Genomic DNA, 12683 nt, shown 5'->3' on the forward strand with positions numbered 1-12683 from the left:
AAGGCAGTAGAAGGCATATGGATGAATAGATGGAGGACAGAGGGGGATATCAATCAATTGACCAGTATTTATTGATTGTCTACAATGTGATGGGATTGGTAAATGTGAGAAGGATCAAATTGAGTTAAGTCATCTCAGCAGGAGTACACTGTTTTCAGCTTCAGGCAGTTAAGGATTCATAAGGGTTTAAAGCAAAAAAGTGAAAAGTGGTCAGATTAAAACTTTAACTTTTAAGACTTGAACAAGCCAAAACACAACTTTCTACTCCTATCCCTCCCTTCGGTGTTTCTCTTAAAAACAATGTTACAAACTAATCAGTTTAGTACATGAGTGTTCAATTGGGAACCAGATGTTTTCGAGTCTTCTTCTATTATTCACCTGAAACTAAGATTGTATAATATGCAACACAGTATTTCTAAAGCTTGAACGCAGAAGATGCAGCCTAATTTACAAATAAAAATGTATGTTACTTCTGCTTTATAAATAAAGTAACCTTGATTTAGCCTTACACAAAAAGTTATTTTACACAATGCTTGCTAATGTCAGGGTTTAGTTTTAGATAGATGATAGAAGATAGATAGGTGATAGATAGATGATAGATAGATAGATAGATAGATAGAGAAAATGGGACATTACTAGGTCATACAATAGAGGGACATAATCTCCTTGGGCATGAGGGAAAACTGTGTGGAGGAAATGAGAGCTGATTTGTAATCTAAGACAGTATTAGAGCTACCCAAATCTGCATCTGAAGCATACTAGGAGGAGTGTAGCAGTGTGTGGTGAGGGACTGTTCCAGGTGAAGGGAGGAATAAGTGCAAAGACAGAAGAGCCAACAGAATTTTCCGGTTGGTTTGAGCCATGGAGTTCCAGCTGAGGAATCCCTAGAAAAGAAGCTAGAGTGACAGGGTCAAGTTGCTTGGAGACTTTTGTCAGTTATAGGATAGAAGAGGCAGTTGTACACGCACATGACAGTGTGTGTGCGCATGTGCACATGTATTGGGGGGGTAATGGAAAATGAGGAAATGATGAAAAGTGCATGGGGTCCAAGAGGAGAATTAAAGAGGGATGCATTAGTCTTCCCTCCTATGTCTTGGACTAAGTCTGAGCCTTTATGGAGTCAGGAGCTAAGTCGTGGAAGAAGTTTTTAAGGGAACTGAGACTAGGGTCTCAGATACTCTCAAGACTATTCTCAAGAATAGAAATTAATGTCGCTGGGGGCAAATTATGGCGCGTGTTGAGAAGTGCATAGAACTCTTCGCTAAAGGCAGTATGGAAGATCGCAAGGTTCTCATGGGTGAGGAAGCTGGAAGGGTGTCATTCGCTGTTTTGAATTATCATAAGCTCCAACTTCTCAAGCACCGAGAGATAGACACCACTAGAGGGGCAGTAGCATTTCCACAGCAGCTCCAGCTGAAGGTTTAAGGAATGCAGAGCCCTGAGGAAAATAACCAAGGAAGTATTCACGAACATCAGTGAGGCTCACTGGGGAACCCCACAAATATCTGGAAATAGCTTCTAAGGGGCAAATGGCTACAGGTACTCTGCAGGCAGGTTGGGCCAAGAAACAGCGAGGTTTGTGTTATGACTATGACACCCCCAAACTTTAAAACAGCAAAAACTCAGATGACAACGTGTTGCCAGTTTAACGTTTATTTATTTATTTATTTATTTATTTTGAGACAGAGAGAGACAGAGCATGAACGGGGGAGGGTCAGAGAGAGGGAGACACAGAATCCGAAACAGGCTCCAGGCTCTGAGCTGTCAGCACAGAGCCCGACGCGGGGCTCGAACTCATGGACCGTGAGATCATGACCTGAGCCGAAGTTGGCTGCCCATCCGACTGAGCCACCCAGGCGCCCCTACGTGTTGCCAGTTTAAATAGAGATAAACTATTCTCCTTTTATAGTTATGTATTATCTGATACATTTATGGTCATCTTGGGCTAGAACGTAAGGCAAGGCAGGGGTACCTGGGTGGTTCAGTTGGTTAAGCATCTGACTTCAGCTCAGGTCATGATTTCCCAGTTCGTGAGTCCGAGCCCCACACTGGGCTGTGTGCTGACAGCTCAGAGCCTGTTTCAGATTCTGTGTGTGTGTGTGTGTGTCTCTCTCTGCTTTTCCCTGGCCCTCTCTCTCTCTCTCTCAAAACTAAATAAACATTAAAAAAATTTAAAAAAAGATGAGCCAAGACAAAAATCAGGCATCTTATTCTCTTATGTCCTTAGGCAGAGACTATAAACAAAGCCCTAGCATTCTGTTGGAGGGAGAGTGCAAAGTTTGAAACAGAGGAAATGCATCAAAATGGGCTTCCAAAATGTAGGAGATTGAAATGAAAACTTAAAGCTGTGGTTCCAATCCTTCTCAGAATTTTAAAGAGAAAAGAACCCGAGCAAGAGGAGCACTGGTCAGAGCAGGCAGATGGGAGGTATCTCAGTGACTTCCAGAGGGGAGTATATGAGTTTTACATGTGCTGGGGAAGCATATGCATAGATGGGCCAGGTCCACTGGCATCCAAATAAGACAGAGGCAGAACTGAATTGAATGATACATCATATGTGGACAAAAAAATTGGCTCAGATCACATGAGAGCTTTTAGTGTTCTAGAAACGTCACATTTTTTCACAGGAAGACACTTATTTAAAAATATTCAGCAACTATAAATAAACTCAACTGCTTGAACTCATAGATGAGTAAGCCACACTTAAGAAAATAGTTATTGGAAATTTTTAGTTCTGTATGATGGCAGTTTGCTTTGTAATAAGTATAGCTTCTAACATTGATGTAATTGTCTTAAGAAGGAAAGTTGTATGCACATGTTCCCACCTACTGAACTTTATGGTTTTCAGTCAGTGGCATGCGACTCTATGAAACTAAAGAATATTAGGAATGATTTGCTTATGCTCAATTATAACAAAGGCGTCAGACACTCAACCTCCTCCCTATAGTGTCTGAATGTATTTGCACAATATGAATTCTCAGAGAAAAGCTCAGCTTTGATCTGTTAATCTAGAGGTTGCTGTATTAATAGTTTGCACACTTCATTGATTTTTAATTAATTTCTAAAGAGGCACAGAGGATAACTACTATAGCCCACAGACATCATGGTTCTCATTGCAATCCACATCTTTATTGATCGGCTGCCTAAGGAGCAGAAGTAATCCATTTTAAGTATACTTTTCTGAGAGAGCGTGGACACTATACAATTCACTTCTGTCCTTGTAATCATATTGGCAAGAGGTCAGTGAGGAGGAAAACCTATAGCATGTTTAGTATTCTCTTGATCCAGGCAGATGAGCTTTTTGACCCATTATTCATTTGGTAGGGAAGCAGTGACTTCTCACACGTGCTTTTTTTTTTTATTTTTTTTAACGTATATTTATTTTTGAGACAGAGAGAGACAGAACATGAACGGGGGAGGGGCAGAGAGAGAGGGAGACACAGAATTCGAAGCAGGCTCCAGGCTCTAAGCCATCAGCCCAGAGCCCGACGTGGGGCTCGAACTCATGGACCGCAAGATCGTGACCTGAGCTGAAGTCGGATGCTTAACCGACTGAGCCACCCAGGCACCCCTCACACGTGCTTTTTAACTTATTTTTGTTTGTTTGCTTCTTTATTATTATTTCATTTCTGTAAGACACTCTGGAATCCCAAGCAGACTATCCTGCACATTCTTGCAATGGAAATTTCCAAAAGCTTGTGAAGGGTGGTAAATGAAATTTCTGGAGAAATATCTGAAGAGAATGTAGAGAACCAGAAGAAAAATTTTGTTTTCCCAGCCAGCCTCAGGAATCTGTAAATGTTGTCTTCATTCATTCCCCCCGGTATGCTAATATCACCAGCTGGGGTTTGGCCAGAGTGCTGAAAGTCTGGCTTCCTTCCACCTATCCTAAATATTGCAGACTTTTAAACTTGCCCCACCTACGCTGCAAAGAAAAATTGCTACTGCCTGAACAGGCTTACAAGATTTTGGTATTATTGTTCATTTAATCCAACTACAAACATCTATTGAGTAATAGTTAACTGTCAGGCAATCTTCAAATTGCGGAATACGTAGTGAATAACAAGTAGTCAATGCAACTGTGTCTGGAGGCACCATTCATTCTAGGGGATCCCAGCAAAACTAAAGAGATTTGTTTACTAGGTATAAGAATTTTCTCTTCATTGATTTTAGAGCACCCATTGTTTACAAAAAAATTATTCAGTTATATATCCTGTCTTTGTTAGTTTCATATATGGTTTTATAGCCTATTGACTATAGTTGTATGTATATGGTCATATAATGTAATAGCTAAATTTGTTGCCTCTGGAGTCAAGCTGCCTACAGTCAAATCTTGCACTGTCACCTTTGGGCAAGTTATTTTATTATTTCTCTGTGCATCAGTTTCATCATCTTAAAATGGAAATAGTAGTAGTACAGATCTCTTTGGGTTCTTGTGAGCTCCACTAAAACAGTCCCCTGGCATGGAGTGCTTAAATAAAGGTTAGCTAGTTTTTACCTACAAAAATAGGAAGTGTTAACATGCATAGTTATATTGTATTCCTCATACCATTTCAGTGCTCCCTTAACAAAAAACTTCTACAAGTTCCATTTTCCACAGTGACTATCACTATTATTGTTTGTCTAGATTCTCCTACACTAAAATTGGTACTGAACAGATTTTTTTATATTGTGAAGCAAATTTATATCATTTTCACATGGTGTTAGTGTTAAATGTAGTCTTGTTTATAGTGTCAAAGAGATGGAGGTAAGTTTAGTGCCCACCAAGTGTGGAATAGACAATAAATTGAGAGCGTTTGCCTGTGTTATATATGTGTATGTGTTTATGTGTGGATATAATTTAATTCAATGACAAGGAGTAGTGAACTGGATTTTGTTTAGCATTATGCTTGAATCTAAAAACATATGATGAGTAAAACATGTTTTTATTTAATGCACAATACGATTTACATGTTAAAATAATACACACGAACTTAAAAATAAGTAAAGATAAATAAACATGGATGGATTGGAAGGATGTGCATGGAAAAAAAAAGTTGTGAACACTTAGGATGGATAGGAGAATGGGATTGGGGTGGAAGATATAGGGGAGCAATGATAATCACACTCATGGATTATGGAATATGAGTAACTCAAAATTCTGTGAATCTGAGATCCTAAAAGAAACCAAAGACAAAACCCACACATATTGCCTTGAGTTGGCTCCTAGAAAACAGTGTCTGAGACAGATTTTCATGAAGGAAGTTTTTTTGGCAAGTGTTCTCAGGAGCAATACCTGTAAAGCCATGAAAAATATTAGGTTAAAGGAAAAAGTTGAGCCATGGTGAAATCATGACAGAGATCTCACCCAATCTTAGGAGAAAGCCCTGGAACTTGCATAGTTTTTCATAGTTGTCCAAGTGTGGATGGACTTTGTAACTGCATCAGCCAGTTGTTGGATGTGGGTTGACTCTGTGAGAGGACGAAAACCCCAGCAAAGCAGCAGTTGGCGTGGGGGTATCAGGGCAACCAAAATGATGTAGCTGAGATGAGAGCGACCAGCAGCCAACACTCCCAGAAGCTGACAGTGTGAGTCCGCTGGTCCTGAAGAAGTTTCTGGACGATATACCACAGCACCTCCTAGATGCATGTGTGTATGTGTGTGTGTGTATGTGTGTGTGTGTGTGTGTGTGTGTGTGTGTGTGTGTGTGTGACACAAACACCCACTCAAATATATTATTGGGAATATTTGATAAACACATTTCAAATATCAACACATATTGTTTTTATTGCACATTATTAAACTCATATAAATTAAGCCCTCAGTATTTCAAAATCTCCATAAGAACTGCAGCCTAATCACATTACGTAAAGATCATCAGTGCAATTGGAAGATGTAAGAATTAACCATGACTATTAACTCCAGGCTAGTTTAGGAGAGCCATGTGAATCTGCTTTTCTTCTTCTGAGAAGAATAGTAGGAGAACATATGGGGACAAATAGAGTGAGAAAGAAAAGTTACTTTGCCTAATAGTACTGCGTACTGTTTTCTTTCTCTTTAGTAGTCAAATTGTATTTTCAATACAATTAGAGGTTACTTATTTAGAAAACGCATAGTATCTTAGAATATTGAATGTTCTAGGTGTTTTTACAAACATGAGGGCACTGATTCCTGAAGACAATCTTCAGGGTACATACTATTATTGTCCCCATTTGATGGATAAGGAAATGAAACGCACAAATAAATTGACCAAGGACACAGAGCTAGTAAGAGCTGGGGTTTATTTCTAAAGTCTGTTGTTTTAAACATTGGATGCATGAAACTGACTTTTACTAAAACATGTTCACGGCTCTTGCTAAACATTTGAAGGAAGGCACCTAGTCTACATCTTTCTTTACTATTCTCTGTGTCTTTTATTGGCCCACAATTTAGTATTTTATATAGATCTATTGTACAATTCCATCTATCATGGAATAAAAATTTAAAGCTGGAGGACACCTCAGAGATCATTTAGGCCAATCTGTCACTTTTATAGGAGAAGGGAAATGAGTATCTGAGGTCAAAAACCTAGTGAGCAGCATGTCTGGGACTTCTGACTCTAACATTCAGTTCTGTGTTCTTTCTCCGCTGCCATGAACAAGCTTTTGCTAGTTGAAAAGGCTTCTCAGTTTATTTAATTATGAGCCCCCTTAGTCTCCCTTCATGCACTATTTGGATAAAGTCAGTTACTTCATCCAAAAAGGCTCCTTTCTTCCCTTGAACATGCTCATATCTTTAGCCCTAACAGAGAACATTATAGTTGAATTTTCCCCCCCTCAGGCATAGAATTGCTTTTAGAAGGAAAAGTAGAAAAGAGGAGTGATTTTCATTTGAGGCTAGCTTTCCTGAAGCTTCCTGTGTTATTAAAAAAGCTTGAGGTTATTAGAATGAAAACAGGAAAAAAAGTGTACTCTTGCTAACTCCAGAGATTAATGCCTGTGAAAGCTGACTGCAGCTTGAAATTTTTAGCTCCACACATGTTTGATGAAAGTGTCACATGTCCTATATATGGGAAGCAAATATTTATTGTCAAAAATAGTCTGGTCTCTCTTGACTTGTGTTAGCTTCCTGCAGCTGGGCAGAATACATTTTCACATTGGATTAAAACATAGAAATAACGCATTTTTGCTAGACAGTTGTGATTCAAATATAATATTGAGAAGAAGGTCATTGCCAGGTGTCCGTCAATACTGTTATTTTAAAATTAAGTCAGTCACTGATATTTTTTTTTCCACAGAGCAGTTTAGATGAGTCGATTTTAACCAGAGATTAAAACTTTCAACTCAATTGTAATAAAATTATCCTTGGATTTGGTATTAAAGTGCATTTCTGAAAGTCAGAATAAGGTTTGTATTTATTAAAGCACCTTTTGAGAGGTATAAGCAAAACAGAAAATAAGTAAGAAAACTCATTACAGCATATAGAGCAAGTATGAAAAATGGTAAAATACTGAATGGTTTGGATAATGGTAAATTCTGAATAGTTTGAGTAAAAATCAGACTTATAGCACCTGGATCTAGAAGTAGACAAAATGCCCCTAAAACATGTCTACAGAAAACTCCCGTCAGTGCTGATAAAAGACACACAGTCCGGTACAAGTGTACTATTTTATTCACCCTTCCTGCAACATTGAAAACTCTCCAACCTATCTTATTAATTACCTTTAACTTCACTAAGATCCTAATTCTGTGATGTATTCATGGAGGGCACCAAATCTCTTAGTAGATTCCCTATTTTTCTCTTCTCTTTATATGACAACATCCTCAGGTGAATCATTACTAAAATAATACTTTGAACAGTAATTATTTGGAATTTGTATCCATGCATTAATCATGATGGATTGGTTGTGGGTATATATATCACCATTTGTAAACATTTATTGAACGCCTACTGTGATATATTAGTTGGGATTCACAGATTTTCTGAAATAAGCAATTCAAGTTAATGAGGGTAAGTTATTCTTGTTCACACTATGACTGTTGATATTTATCTGTAGAACAGTAATAAAAGCTTGCATGCCCTGCACTTACTATATGGGAGTTACGATTTAAGCTCCTTACATATATTAACTCATTTTATCTTTATAACAATCTGTGGTATAGGTGCTATTATGACCATTTTAGAGATGAAGGTGAGTGCCAGGTTAATTGACTTGTCAGCGTCACACAGCTAGAACATGGCAGAGTTGGGGTTCAATCCAGGTGATTGACCCCAGAATCTGCACTCAGACCAACTCCACCATCCTTCATATCCTGTGGTCAAAGCAAGAATTAAATTTCCAATTTATATGATTCAAATTCCCACTAAATAAGAAAAAGGTTCCATAATTTAGCTGAATTTTAAATAAAAATACAAGTCAGTCACTTGCATTATTCCCTGAAATTCACAGAAATCTCTTATAATATTTTGTTCCAAAAGAACTAGGATCTTCTAAAGCCATATGACTTCATTGTGTACATTAATTTCTTCATGCTCACACAACCCTGTAACCCACCAAGAGAGGGGGTAGGCTTAAAAATGCAGACTTTAGAACCCCACAGGAACCAAATCCCAGTTCTGTCACTCCTTAGATGACTTGGAGGAAGTAACTTGACCTCTCTGAGACTTGGTTTTCTCGTATTTAAAATGGGATGAGGGGCGCCTGGGTGGCTCAGTTGGTTGAGCGTCCAGCTTCAGCTCAGGTCATGATCTCACAGTCTGTGAGTTTGAGCCCCGCGTCAGGCTCTGTGCTGACAGCTCAGAGCCCGGGGCCTGTTTCAAATTCTGTGTCTCCCTCTCTCTCTGACCCTCCCCGTTCATGCTCTGTCTCTGTCTCAAAAATAAATAAACGTTAAAATTAAAAAAAAAAATGGGATAAAAACAGTACGCTTCTCAGAGGATTAAGTTAACCTGCCAATGTAGAAGCATTTAGTTCTGCTGTGTTCTGAGTACTCAGTCAATGTTAGCTGTCATTATTGTCAGTGTTCATAGTCCCATAATGTACTCCACCCAGGCAGACATGGCACGGACATGGGAATTGCTACAAGGGAGAGTAAGTTTCTTTTCAACCAATGCAGCATTATCCCTTCAGTGATAATGAATGGCCCTTCTTTTTTAATCATCTTCAAACTTCAAGGGACTTCATCCAGTTTATTTTTGTCACTGCTATTTCTAATAACTGCCTCCTTAATTGCATCACGCTCTGATTTAAGGAGTGATTTTATTTTGAAGGAATCTAACAGAGACTGTGATTCTAATGAAATCATCCACCAAGAAAATCCTATCTTAATAATTGCAATGTGGAGAAAACTATCATGAACAATCCAATAGATGATTCAACACTCTAATTCAGGTGTGAAAGTAGAACTAAGGTAGCAGTCATAATTAATGATCTAAAAGCAGTCATAACCATGATGTTGCATAGTTACAAAGCAACCATACAAATGTATTTTGATGATTTGGTAATGATATAGATGCTTCTGTTTTTATCTTTTAATCATGGTCAGGTGAGTGAAACTATACATAAATTACCATCTGGTTGCCTGAATTGAGTTTTCATTATGTTGAAGAAAACATTTTTTTTTAAGACAAATAGAATTGAGATTCAGAGGTTCAGGATAGTCTATCACCTGCTAAGACTTGGCATATAGAATATCAAAGAACATATGGAGTTTTTGAAGTTTTGCTTGTAATATGGATATGTCATTAGGGTCTTAAGCTTCTTGGTGAATGTTAGCTCCCTATTGGTATAGAATATATCACTATTCTTGCACATGGTGAAGAAATATATGCATATTTGCATTAGGATAATATTTAGTTAAAGGAATTATTATCCACCTAAATTACAAAAGTCAGAAAATAGAATCATTTGTAATTTATATTCCTCTTCATTATTCAATTACCAGGATGGTTACTTTACTGTATAAGTGTAACTTGAAATTGTTCTCTCCCTGAAATTTCTTGTGGACTAGTTTAGTTGAAGATTCAGATGATCATACATGAGGAGCTAGACGAGTATCATAAATGAATTCGTGGGTAGTAATAGTGAGTGGTGGGATCCTGGCCAACTGGAGGTGCCCTCAATGGGGTACAGCCAGTAATCAGCTAAGGAGGATGTTTGAGAGTTTCCCAGTGTGTGAGCCAAAAATATATATGCATATAAACTGCATATAAGCTGGATATAGCTCAGACTGCCAGTCTGCAAACTTTATCTCTCATCCTTTTCCACCTCATCTCTTCTGCATTGTGGCAGTGGCTCCTGACTTCTGCTGTATTTGTGTCCAGCCCTTTGTTTATACACCAGGTGATTTTTTTGCAAGACTCCAGTGATCACTGTGTCACTCTCCTTTTTCAAGCAACTTCTGCATCACCACAGTGAAGTGCAGATTATCTACCACAACACGTAAGAGGCCCTTTTTGAATCAAGCCTCTTCTTACTTTGTCAGCCTCACCACTCATCACTCTCCCTTCTTTATGAATAATGATTTAGAAATACAGAATTACGTACCTTTGTCCCAGTGCACCATGGTATTGATGCCCCTGTGTGTGTTCTCTGTAACTGCAATTTTGTTCTCATCTTGCCCAACTGATGGACATCATTCAAACATTACTTAGGCCTCAGGACCTCCCTGAAGGCTCCCCTCTCGTGCACATTTCTAGGCTATACTACAAATGGTCCTCAAAACACAGCTCTCCTTAAATGCCTTACATGTGTCACATTGATCCGTTCAAGCCTGTATTCCACGTCTGCCCACTTTATTAACAGCTCTGTCTTCCTTCAATGAATAGATCTCCTCTGACTCTTTTTTTGTTCCCTGATGTCTAGCACAGTGCCTGGAACATAGTGTGTATTCTGTCATCATGTGTGGATCTGAATATTAACTTGTTGCAAACACACTTTCCATATTCTGATATGAAAGTGGTAGGAAAGATAATGATGAATGTTTTTGTGGACATTTCTTAAAAGGGCAAATAATTAAAAATACTTCATCTCCAAGGCAATAAATCTATTTTTTTGATCTCTTAGTCATATAAGGGTTATATGTTTTCAGATTCATTTTATTCTAGGAATTTATTAGTTGGCATAATTGAAGAGAAAACACTGTTTAGGAAAGAGGACAAAACCTTATAAATCTCAGTTATGGACTGATTTCAGAAAACACAAATACACTACTGACCAGTTGGACCATATCAGGCAGTACGTCCACTGGTTGTGTTTAATGGGCATTTATAGTATAGTGTTTGGCTCATGATGCTGTTTGAAGCAATCTTCTCTTTACACTACACTGAGTATATGGTTCATTTTTTTTTTTACCTGTGTGATTTATGTGTCTGTTTTCCGCAGCTTTTGTTTTGATATCAAAAACCATTAATCCTTCAAAGTCCTGCAATTGTGATATTAACTACCAACAGCTTTGATTTGGAATTGGCATGAGAGTATGCTTTAATGATTTTATAATAATTCTGATTTGTTTTTAAGCGACAATGCTTTTTACCACTGAAATCCTCAAATACAGAATTTCCTCTAACACTTGAATAAAAATATGTTCGCTCCCATCTAGGCCTCTGAGTTTGCTTCTTTTCATCAACCTTTAGTTAAGGCTAATGTTTAATGGCTCTTAGTTTATTTACTGGCAAAGTACAATTTTATTTATTGCTTTTATGAATTATGGAGATATATATATATCCCCATATGAATATATATGGATATATGTAAATTGTTGGCAATCAGTAATGAATTTTATTTTAATAACCCTATATGTTTTTTGAAGAAAACATATTAAAGGCTAATATCAGGGTCACTATAAACAATGTAATTTCACTTATAGGTTGTTCTAATGACTACTATTGTCATTGACACCATTTTAAAAAAGTATAGGTTTTTCATGCCTCTGGGGTATAATTCATTTTTTGCCTAATTAATAAGAATAATATAATTCTTCAGCTTTGATAGAAACTATGATGCTGATTTTGGTGCCATTAAACCTGCATATGAAGTTTTTGGGTTTTTTTTTTTAATTACGGTTGGTGTGTTTGTTTGGAGAAGGGGTGTAAGGGGAGAGTGACATCGAGCAGGAGTTATTGAGAAGAAAACAACTAGAAATGTGTGGGTCTCTTAGCTTATCTGCTGAAACGCACGCACACTTCACTGATGGAAGTGTTTGCAAGAGAGTACAAAATCTCTGGGGAAAAAGAATGATCTAACATTTAGTTCATATACAGGTAATTCATTCTTTACAGGACTTTAGGGGAAAAGACCAAAAGCTATTTGCCATTTGCTTTTTTATCCCTTTATTGGGTTTTTCGTAATTTTGAAAAATATTCCAGGATTCTGGCTTCACTTAGAGAAATCAAGCACTTGCAACTGAAGGCAAAGGAACTACTTTTTAGACAATAGAAAAGCCTAGGCATTAACTGTCTTTTTGGAACTTGGTGTTTTTCAGGGAATGATGTACCTGGAGGAAAGACGGCTTGTTCATCGGGATTTGGCAGCCCGAAATGTCTTAGTGAAATCTCCAAACCATGTGAAAATCACAGATTTTGGACTAGCTAGGCTCTTAGAAGGAGATGAAAAAGAGTATAATGCTGATGGAGGAAAGGTGGGTATCTTTTTAGAACAATATGGCTTGAAAATATAGTATGATATCCTTTTATCTCCTTATATGTTATAAGAAGAAGTCAATAA

The 12683-nt window shown here is 37.7% G+C and overlaps 1 protein-coding gene across 1 annotated transcript in view; it reads left to right on the top strand.

The window, feature by feature from the left end:
- The window catches only part of ERBB4 (erb-b2 receptor tyrosine kinase 4), a 730912-nt gene that overhangs the window by 672533 nt on the left and 45696 nt on the right, over window positions 1-12683 (top strand). Inside the window, exon 22 of the mRNA XM_047082226.1 lies at window positions 12442-12597. Coding sequence (XP_046938182.1) covers window positions 12442-12597 — 156 coding nt within the window. The remainder of the gene's footprint in view (window positions 1-12441; window positions 12598-12683) is intronic.

The sequence above is a fragment of the Lynx rufus genome, unplaced genomic scaffold (assembly GCF_022079265.1).
Source record: "Lynx rufus isolate CCGP_SWC_20201006 ecotype Redwood Valley unplaced genomic scaffold, mLynRuf1.p SCAF_2, whole genome shotgun sequence".
NCBI lineage: Eukaryota > Metazoa > Chordata > Mammalia > Carnivora > Felidae > Lynx > Lynx rufus.